At 48.9% G+C, this 10,796-nt stretch overlaps 2 protein-coding genes across 2 annotated transcripts; both read left to right on the top strand.

Moving 5' to 3' along the window:
* Window positions 1–1,100: 1,100 nt before the first annotated feature.
* On the top strand, window positions 1,101–2,288 carry NCS57_01443700 (Zn(2)-C6 fungal-type domain-containing protein; the record flags this gene model as incomplete). The annotated part of the gene is made up of 3 exons (XM_053064040.1): window positions 1,101–1,337; window positions 1,387–1,484; window positions 1,535–2,288. 3 exons carry the CDS (start codon window positions 1,101–1,103, stop codon window positions 2,286–2,288), a joined length of 1,089 nt encoding a protein of 362 aa, XP_052906323.1.
* A 2,989-nt stretch (window positions 2,289–5,277) lies between these two features.
* On the top strand, window positions 5,278–6,283 carry NCS57_01443600 (Mitochondrial fission process protein 1; the record flags this gene model as incomplete). Its single annotated transcript, XM_053064039.1, has 2 exons — window positions 5,278–5,483; window positions 5,569–6,283. 2 exons carry the CDS (start codon window positions 5,278–5,280, stop codon window positions 6,281–6,283), a joined length of 921 nt encoding a protein of 306 aa, XP_052906322.1.
* Window positions 6,284–10,796: the final 4,513 nt, after the last annotated feature.

Raw genomic sequence — 10,796 nt, 5'->3', positions numbered from 1 at the left:
GCAGACAGCAAAATGCCTCATTTTAGGTAAGAAAAACCAGCCTTTTTTAATCAATCAATTCATAACAGCATTGATTCTATCCGCGAATTATATAATCAAGGAGCACGGAGCCTGCCCTGAAAGTTGGCCAGTGGAGCCTTGACGAATGGGTAATTCTCTGGCACAGTGAGCTCATCTAACAACAATAAGCTTTGGACCAACCCGGGGAACCGAAGGCTTATTGGAATGGATATAACCGGAAGAGTCTGGAGTGTCCTGGGCCTTTTTTGCCCCTGGCTTCCGTTTCAGCTCTAAGGGAACCATGTGACAGCCTGTTTCCTTGTTCAGGGGTTCAAATGAGCTTGGGCTGAGACGGAATGACCTCCGTCGCCTCGCGCTCGCGTCGTTTCCACGGATTCACCAGCATATTCCCGGAGATGTCGATTCTGCATGGCTGAAGATGGGAACTCGGTGGGGCATCATGAAAATTGATTCCTCATCCCTGGAGTGAGGCGAACCTCGCCCCACATCCCGAAAGTGCATGCGGGGAGCCTAGTGTGCTGTCAGCCACCGACCTCATGCTACAGCCTTGATGCCAACCGTCATTCCAAAAGATTAAATCGTTTCTGTTATTTTATTCTTCTTCTTTTTCCGGGCTTACCATCCGTGTTTCGCCGAGAAAAAGTGGATGAAGCATCCAAATGACCGGAAGCACTTTTGAAGACCACGAATTGGGTTAGAAACAGCGAAACCCGACTCTCGCTGAACGTGACCCTCTTTCCCAGCTTCCTCCGAGGAGTTATACATACCCCGAGGAGTTGTACATTAGCGAGGCATATTCTCGTCTAGCATATTTTTTGGGAGATCACCTGGGCTGTATTCTGTGGCAGTCCTGTGATCACACCACTCTGGGAAATACCTGCAACCACAGTGATTTGTCTCTCCGGGCTACTCGTATTAAGCTTGCCGACGTCGGCATTATCCCTTCCTACTTTACCTTCAATCCTTTTCGGCCTTTTTGTATTATATATCATCCTGCCCTAGGGGTTTGGTGCCATTATCTCCCACTTACACATACCCACCCAATACCTTTCACTCATAAACCTTGACTTAGCCCAGCAATGGCTTTAAATAGTTTGCCCGATACTCCCGCAGAGGACCACAAGTCGACTTGCTCTAAATATAGCACCACGACAAGTACTAAGTCGGGCAAGCCTCCACACCGTGTCTTGAAACGATCAAGCTCCAGTGCTGCCACAATTCACCACTGTAACCATGTTGCGCATAGTGCTGGTATGGACGGTCGACATAAGCGTGTCTCGAAGGCTTGTGAGAGATGTCGAATGAAGAAGACCAAGGTATGCCCTAATACTGTCTCGCGCTCTGACCACTCACTGATATGACTAGTGCGACAGTAATTTCCCCTGCAAACGATGCAAGGATGATGGTCAGATCTGCACCGCTGGTGTTAGAAAGAAGAGGAAATACAAGCAACTGCCACAAGGGTATGCCGCGTCAAACTTTGATGGTTTACATCTCACTTACATCAAATTAGATACGCTGAAGTCCTTGAAAACACGCAACTCATGTTTATCGCTACTATCTACAAGCTTTACTCCATGGTCAGGAATAACGAGCCCTGGGAGCTGGGCGAACCTGGATCGAACGACCACGGCCAGCCCGTAGTCCACGACATTGCTCAGAAGCTCGGCTGCGCCCGACCCAGCAGCGACATCAACCCCCCCCTGCATTTAGGCTTCCCCGAAGACGAAGTCAGCATGACGAAGTTGACACTCCCGCTCGAGGAGCAACAGAAGGAGAACGAGTCTCAGAAGGGGTTCAATGACGCAGACTCTTCCGTATGTAACCGAACCGAGCGGGCGTCGTCCTCGGAACTTGATCACTCCGACATTGAGTGCGGCTATCCAGCGGCTGCCTTTGGCAACACCAACAATGCGATGACCTTGTCGGCCCAGAGCTTCACAGGCAGCAGCAACGACGTCGCCTTTGACCCTCTGCCTCCTGAAACCGGCGACTTAACCACGTTCCCTTCGCAATCGCCCTCGACACCGAATCTCCCCCCCTGGTCTATGGCCGCCAAGGCCCAAAACAGCGATCTGACTCTGCAGTTCGTACAAGAGCTAGAAATTATGGGTAGAATGAACATGATGAACCAGAGGCGCGTAGAATCAGAGCCTGGCACTATCCTCGCGTCCTGTCATGTCCCTGACCCTGAGATCATAATGGGCACGGGCGATCTGATGATTTATTCTGGTTATGACGGCGAACCGATATTGTCAAGGGTCTGAGGGGGTCACCAATGGAAGAGTGAAAGAGCCTTAGCAAGACCATAGATAGGTCGCAGCGGTGTTCCTCATTGATGCTTGCTCTTCTTCCTAGAGGTCCTAGATATCAGTCTTGTAGCTAATATCCTTTGCCACCTTAACATGTAATTCCGTGCCTTCCGTCGAGTCCGTCACCACTTCGCAGCTAGCTGTCGTGCCTCGCCGGACTTCGGCCCGGCCTTGGCTACTGTGAGGTTATTCCCGTTTTGAGTCCTGACAGATATAAGGCCGGCTTGGACCACATATGATTGCGCATGACTTTACAATACCGTGGACTTGGTTTCTGGCCATTTCCTCCGGTTAAGATTAGCACGGCGGCACGGTATTTGTTAGGGGTTGATGTTAATATTCTTTCTGAGTATATATTTTGCGGTGTTTCTGTGAGAAGGGTATAGGCTTTGGGTATTATCTAGTGAATAGGGAAACCTGTAGAAAGATGAGGATAGGCGTGGGATGTGGAAGTGCGCACCATGCGAATAGCATGAAGCCGCAAAAGCCTGATGGGGCTAGAGTGACTGAAAGACCCAAGGAATTCTGGATTCCCTTATCTTCGTCAATAGTAGTTTTAGTGACGAGACTTCAGAATTTAACGGACATGGAAAAGCACATTTTATTCAACTTGTGGAGCGTTAAATTTTAAATATTATAACATTTATCCTCATATCACTCGCTTAGCAACTAGGATTGCAATCTGGCATCATAAATCAAGTTCCCGCTATCGTCCACTCTTGCAATTTCCCAAAGCACATGCTCCACAGACCCTCTTTTCCTAATACCTAAGTGCTGTACGTTCCACCCCCTCGCAACAAGCGCGTCTGCAATCATTCGCCGGTGACACCGCCACCACAGTGTTTCACTACACATAATTGCGACGGCTCCGCTTCTGCTACTTTGGTGTTTCTCTACCAACGCTGTCAGTTGGTCCAACCCTTCACTGAATGCTGAGGTACTCATATAGGCTGCATAATTCCTGAATGCTGCGACGCGGATGGCGGTGTGTTTCTCTTCGTTAAGCTTCCTTGCGCTTCGAAACCCTCCTAGTTTGTCGCCAAGCCATATGTATTCTACATCCACTTCTCGTAATTCGGTGGACGAGATGAGAGTATCGTGATTAAACTGAGGGTTTTTGAAAGATCGAGGGACAGAACGAACGTCTACGAGCTTAGTAACGCCCGCAGCCTGTAGGAGGTTGATGAGATCGGAGACTGTCCGAGTGCCATGGCCAACGGTGTAGATTTTGGGATGAGAAGGCGTTTCGGAAAACGATGGTTGTGAAGAGGACTGTTATTAAATCAACACAAACTTGTTTGCCCTGAATATCTGTTACTGGAGGATTACCGGTATTCTTACTCCTGCGCCTCTTTTTCTTGGAAGTCGAGTCACATGGACTTGGCTCTTTGACTGATATTTCCGCTTCCTGCTCCCCTGATTTTGGACATGCGCCGTAGGTCGAGTCGAAATTTATCTAGATCTTCTGTTTGATATAGATCAACGATGCCACTTCTTGGGATATTTCTCACGTCTCAGAACCGGCTCGTTGCCGTCTAGATCATTTATGGGTATAGATTCTTTAGATGCGCCAGGCGCGCGAGTTAATTATAGACCAGAGGATGTTATGTACGGTGGCAACTAGTATGACGGTCATTGAACACAGAGGCATGAGTATTTCAATGTTGCATCATTTGGCCTGTGTTTGAATTTAAGCTAAGAACATGAAGTGCACACCTCCAACAAATATTGAGGCAGGCTATGGTTTAGCACTCTATCGATATGCCGGTTGTGCCGGATGAAGTCTGACATGAAAAGACTTTCGGCGGTATCTCGGGATCACATGAAGGCATATCTTCGTGACGTCGTGCTTAAAAAAGCCCGGGTGGCGTTGTATCTGCTTGCCACATTTATCACGTTGTTACCAGACTTCTCGTGGACTTGGTCGCGATGGGTTGATGTGCCAAGTCGCATGTATAATGAAGCAACATTCACATTGAGGATCAAGAAAATCCGACCCGTCTTCTATCTCCTAGCTGAACTCTGAAGAGCACCTGCCCGGTGAGGCTAACATCCGCTGTATTGAGAATGTGAGCAAGCCCACTCAAGTCATATCGGAATCATCCTGAAATCACAGGCTGGTTATTTCACCAAAACAAGAAAAAGCAAATCAGTTGATTTTCGCATGAAACTCATGATCATGCAGGATTTAGTGAGAAATAAGATTTCACACGATATGTCTAAGCTGGATCTAATGACGCATTGCTCTTCTGATGTACCCGTTGGCTTATGGTGGGGGGTGTACGTACATAAATTCCAAGCTCAAGACACCATCCTATGAGAACCCAAGGACCTCCAAGCAAGTACCCCAAGGGGGGTGAGACCAATCAAATCACTTAATAGAGACAGTACATCATCCTCACCTCAACTCGGCCTTAGGAGTAAGTACTGAGATCATAAGGGCGTAGCAGCTAGACCTCCTGCGTCACCCACTAATTGTTAACGGAATAACACTGGGGCGAGGTACGGCTTGGAGGTCTGGGCACTCATGGGATCTACTGCTTTAACAACGCATTGGTTTGTCATACGACAGTAGACATACCACGTGAGCGCCAGCACTAGTAATGTAGAGGTCTGCCTTGAACCAGGTACGAGTCGGAACAAATGAGAGTTTGTCCCACGGTGCGGTCAGGAGCTAACTCCCGATGGAGCCGCCGGCTGTCTCATGCTTCCCTCTCCTCAAATATTAGCAGCGCACCACTCCTCCATATGAAGATTTCCGCAACATCTCACATCCGTTCTTCATGCTGTTTCCCGCTTGAAATTCCGAATTGATATTGTAATTCCGACTAGTTGTATTATTTGGGGCACCTGATCTCCAGCACGTCGTGTACCTAATTCACTAAACTCTCGCTCGACACCTGTGGTGTTCTGAATCCACAACATCAACGGCGACCTATTCAAGATGTGGTGGGGAAAGAGGCCATACAAACCTCCTGAAGGGACATCTCCGCAGCGGTCGCCACTCGAAGCGAAAGATGAGCCGAAGGATCCCGCGGCGTTCGATCCCCATAAGAAACCGGAGCAGAAGAAGCTGCCCAAAGGTCTGCAGAAGATAATGGACGAGGCGGACGAGGAGGAGAACTTCTACGACGAGTTGGTCGAAGGATAGTACGTCCTCATCCAGGCAATTCCGCTTTCATTCGGAACAAGCAGCAAGACCAAAAATTGACACAGGCCCCGCCCACCTCTACAGCACCCCCCCCTCGACCGAGTTTAGCGTCCGCTACGCCGCCTACGCAACCCGGCTGCGCAATATTCCCCTCGCGGCGCACCGTTACACCGCATACGCCTTTGGAGTTGGTGAATCCTTCCGACCCGCCCAGCACCCATGGCTCGTGCGCGGCACCTACGGCGTATCGTTTGCGTACATACTCGGCGACGTCTCCTACGAGGGTTACAAGGCGTTCCGGCATAACCAGCGCGTGCTCAACCCACAGCTGGAACTGACTTCACGCCAACAGAAGGCTACGGAGCGAGGTGAGGCGACACCAACGGGCGGGCCTGTGGTGGCTCCATCATCAGAGGACAGAGCAGCAGCGGTAAAACCGGGGAAGATAGCGCCGCTCGAGGATTACCGTACTGTCATGTTGCAGCGCGCTCTGTTCCAGAGCATCGCAAGCATAGGCCTACCGGCGTTCACGATCCACAGCATCGTGCGGTACTCGAGCCGCATGATGAAGAACTTCAAGTACAAAACTGTGAAGATATGGGCGCCTATTGGCCTGGGACTCTCGGTCGTACCATTCCTGCCGTCACTCTTTGACAAGCCGGTTGAGGATGCGGTGGAGTGGGTCTTCTACAAAGGGTTCGTGGCATACGGAGGCAAAGAGGCCGTGGGCGAGGCGTCGCTGATTGGCCGAGAGAGGCAGCTGAGCGAGAGGCTGAAGCAGAGAGAGAGGGAGCTATAGGTAGATGGCCTCGATTTCTTCATACTCGGAACGGTCGGCGAGCGGACTCGCGAGTTTGACGCCAAATAATATGTATTCTATCCCTGCTGCCTATAACTTAATAGATGGGATTAGAATATTACATTGAATGGAGTGATTACGGAGGCCCGGGGAGGCCCGGCGTCGTTGTTTCCTGTACCTTTTATCCCTTCAATTGTAATAAGTCTCCTGGATGTAACTCGCCCCGCATAACGCTGTCCCATGACTAGTACATCAGAGAAACCCCACAACACGTCACAAATCATTGTCTAGGTGAAGTCGCACTTTGTAACGAGAAGAATTGCTGGGACAAAGACCACAGCCTAATTTCCATTGGAATAGATGTATCTTTTATGCTCACATCTTAAATGGTCAGACACCCCTGTAATGGCCTGGCGGGAGTCTTATCACAATTGAAGGGGTAATGGCGATAAATTGTCCTTGTGAAGTAATGAGCAAGGGCTCAAGAGTTGAGTTGTGATTCTGTATCTGTCTAATGTATGTACAGCCTTGCGTAGTAACTGGTCCTGACGCGTGACAATATAACATCAAGACATAACGAGATTTCTATCGCCATGCAAAGCAAGTTATATCATCATTCATACCAGCATTCCGGCGCGGTCTTCAATCTACCCTGTACGCCTCATCTCTCTCCCTCCAAAGACTGTCCCTCACAATACGCACACATATCCACTACAGTCTGTCTCTCGGCCCGCAACTCCCTCAGTTCCTGTTCCAGAGCCATGATCCGTCTTCTAGCCAGACACAGCACATCTGCCTTGCTTATGCGGCGGCCCCTGCTGTCATTTCTGTCGTCCTGGTACAATTGGTCGGCCGGCAGCGCAGAAAGAAGTTGTTCAAACTTCACCTTTAGACGCCCCCTGTACTGTCTTTCGATAATGTTGTGGCTCGAGCGACGGCAATGTGGGTTAATTGTGAAGGGGCCGCCGCTCTGGTCGATCGGGAAAGAGTAACTGGGGTTGGAAGAGGACAGGAGGTAAGGAGTCTTGCACGCGGTGGAGGTTTTACAATTGCGGCTCCGCGTGCGCAGTTGTACCCTATGGTTGCCACTGTGGCTGCAGATAGTGTCGGTCGCTGAGGTGGATAGTGAGGGATTCTCTTTCGGCAATGTTGTAGGTTTCCCTTGGGATATTGGCAACAATGAGGGGGGGGTATTTATTCCCTTGCTGGGACAGGATTCCTCGTGGGACTGGGGAGATTCAGAGGTGGAAAACGTGGCATTGTTGCGGTCCATTTCGGCAACGGTGCTGCAAACAATGCTATTGTGACCTGACGCCACACTGTAGACACTATCATGCATGGTATCGGAGTCGGCATTAACGTCGGGCAAGGTTGTGAGTGAGAATTCATCAGTGAAATAGTCAGCATCCTTGGTACTGCAAAGGGCGATTGTCGAAAACGTGTATGGAACTGGAAATGGTGATGTTGGTATGTACGTATAGTTGGCCGCTTGCGAGTCCAAATCAGCAATTGGCCCCATCGAGTTGCCAGGTACCGAAATAGAGCCGTACAACGCGCCATCGAAGTTCGCCTCTGCCGAGCAAGGCAGGCCATTATGACCTTCGCTTGCGGCGGCCCAGGGCAAGTATCTTATGGCATCTTCAGGAGGGGCAAACGTAGGACCGAAGAATGACATGATAACCTTTTGAGAGCTGTTTGTCAGTTGCTTAGGGATTTTTAATAAAAAAGATTGAGCTTCCAGCATCTCTTTACTCAAGACGACAAAGACGTACATTACCATCTCCCTCTTCGTGGAGAAAGGTAGCTCGGAAGAGTCATAGGGCGCAGAATCTCGAAACACTCACAGAAGGAGACTCGCAGAAGGAGTTCATCGACAAAATGGATTGGGCCGCTTATTGGGTCTCACCTTGTTCTTGTCCAAATCTAGATTGGTGGCAAAGAGACTATTAGTTTAACGGACACCAACGTCGCTATATGGCGTAACGCTGGTCATCTGCACTGGCTGTAATCTTGAACGCTGGTAGTTTTCTTAGTTCAAGTGAATTAATGATATTGCCAAATCTGATGACAATCTCTCGTGGGGCATGGGTTACGCTGTAAAGCCGGTGGGCAGCCTTTTAAGTGGAATATGTCCAGGGATTCCATAACCCTCTGGTTGAGGAAGGGTGTGACGGGGAAAAACGGAATAGAAACAACCGACGGAGACTCGACGGAAATCCGAGAGAGGCCCGAAACATACACTTCTTCCGGTAGGTGTGGGTGCTGGAGTACCTAACCTTTGGGGCTACGGTGATATGTTTGCAATTACAAATCATTCCTCTCACATGCCTGTGTCACACATCACTCCAAAGCAAGGATACTTGTTCGTCCCGCGGAAGTGTAGGCAACCCTGATCATGAACTTCAAATCACGCAGAACTCGCTGACCAATAGCCTACCCATTTGTTAACAAACTCTAATCCGACATCATTGACGATTCGCACACATTTGAGTTTAGTAGGTCGGGATTGTACACTCCACCAACATTACATTAGGAATAATCTAGATATCAGTATATTTATAAATTAGGATTTCATGTTTATAACCGCTAGTCACACAATTATCCTGTTAAGCGTCAGTGCGCTTTCCGCTCCGCCTAAGGACAATAATAACCCCAATGTCCCCACATACCTATCCTAACTTCTGAAAAAATCAATACCATATTAACGTCCTTCCTTCCATTTAATAAAACATCCTAATCGAATCCAAACTAAGACACATGCACCGCGCAGGATTCTCAAAAGCTCCTTCTATGACACTCTTCATTGGCGTGTCTAGAAGGAGCGTTGCCCCTCTCGGTCCCATCCAGTTCCGGATGACTCCTGATCGAAGATTCCTGACCAGACCCTCCTCTAAGCCGCCAGATACCTCTAAGAAGCCGGAAGAAGCCATATCTCCCATGCGGGAGCACAAGTCGCAACCTACAGAGTCTACAGAGCCCCAGGAGGATGTGGCTACCCATCGGTTGACCATGGATCCTCATCACCCGCTTAACCCTACGGAGAGCCAGGAAAATGTCATGGCAGACCGTTCTGCGGATGATCCGTTGGAACAGGGGTACCGTTATAAACTTTCAACTATGTGATGGTAGACTGAGGCTAGGCTTTGTTATGAATTGGGGTGGTTAAGAGTGATGATGGAGCTCTTATTGGGATATGAGCCGCTCGAGCAAAATTGTGAATTTAACGCTCTTAGTCGTCATATAACCCGTCTTATTAGTTAGTGTACTTCAGGTGCGTCGCTACAGGCACACTCGTATTTCAATCTCAATCTCACAGGAGGCGCCTTTGATCGTTCTAAGTTCCAATAATGCCAAGGCACCACCAATGTGTCGCGATGTCGGCCCTGCTGAGCAATGCCCAGCCGTAATAAGACGGTGTCTAGAGTCTCACACACGGCGCAGGCCCTCCCAGACAGCCCTCAAGGCGCGAGAGGCGTATGTCCGCGGAAAACGAGGATTATAACGTCGGCACTTCGGAAAGTACTCCCAGGTGGCTTGGCGCTAGTAGCCCATTCGAGACGTGGTACCCTCTAATTTCTCCCGCATTTCGGAGTGGGGCCCTGCGGGTCCGCCGTTGAGATCTCGGTTAGGAAAGGATTTTCATATTTACACTCATGTTATGCCCTCAGAATTGCGTGTCGGAGACGAGACTTACAGAGAAGATGCTTCAGCCCGGACCTTCCGGTGGGACGATGTGCCTGGAAATCCTCTTTGCAGTATCGTCATTGCACAACCCATTCGATGTGTCCCTCGCACATTGCGAACTGCCCACCCATCCGCCACATTCACAACTTCGTTGGTGCCCGTTCAGGTCAGTTCATCTCAGAATTCTACGAGCCTCATGGAAACCCAGCATTTCTGTATGCAAGGCTCTCTATGTTCCATGGTTCTGGGAATTTGCCCGTCCCTCAAGACTTAAAGAGATGGAACACGAATTGCCGAACTCCGAAACCCTGAGCAGGTTGGCTAATCATAGCCAGGAAGGACATCTCCTCGGACAGAGGGATTACAGATCTTGCTTTGAGGATGGGCATTTGAACATGCTGCTCTTGTGGAATCGGAGCCATAATCCCAGGCCCTGTATTTCCAGTTCCTTTACTAATAAATGTCAGGGTGGTCCTTGCAGCGAAGGCTTGCCCCTTTACTTAAAGGTTGCAATAGGTATGCTATTACTAATAATGACCTTTTTAAAAGCGCCTTCGAGAGGTTAGGTTAGACATAGAATAAGGTAAGTGAGGGTGATATATAGTAGGACTAATAGCTAGCTAAGGTAAGAAGATAAGTAGAGGGGTTATAAAAAAAGCTAGTGAGGTAAGACTTATACCCTAGGGTATAAACCTAATAACTCTAGAGACTTATAGAATACTTTAAATTATAAGAGAAAAATATAGAAATTTTTAACCTTAGGGTATAAAGCCTATTTAATTAGCTTTTTAAAAGGCTAAGGTCTAATTTTTATATCCTAGGTTATAAA

This window comes from Fusarium keratoplasticum, chromosome 13 (assembly GCF_025433545.1).
Source record: "Fusarium keratoplasticum isolate Fu6.1 chromosome 13, whole genome shotgun sequence".
NCBI classification, from domain to species: Eukaryota; Fungi; Ascomycota; class Sordariomycetes; order Hypocreales; family Nectriaceae; genus Fusarium; species Fusarium keratoplasticum.
Note: the sequence above shows the minus strand (reverse complement) of the source record. Positions and strands in the feature narration are given on the sequence as shown.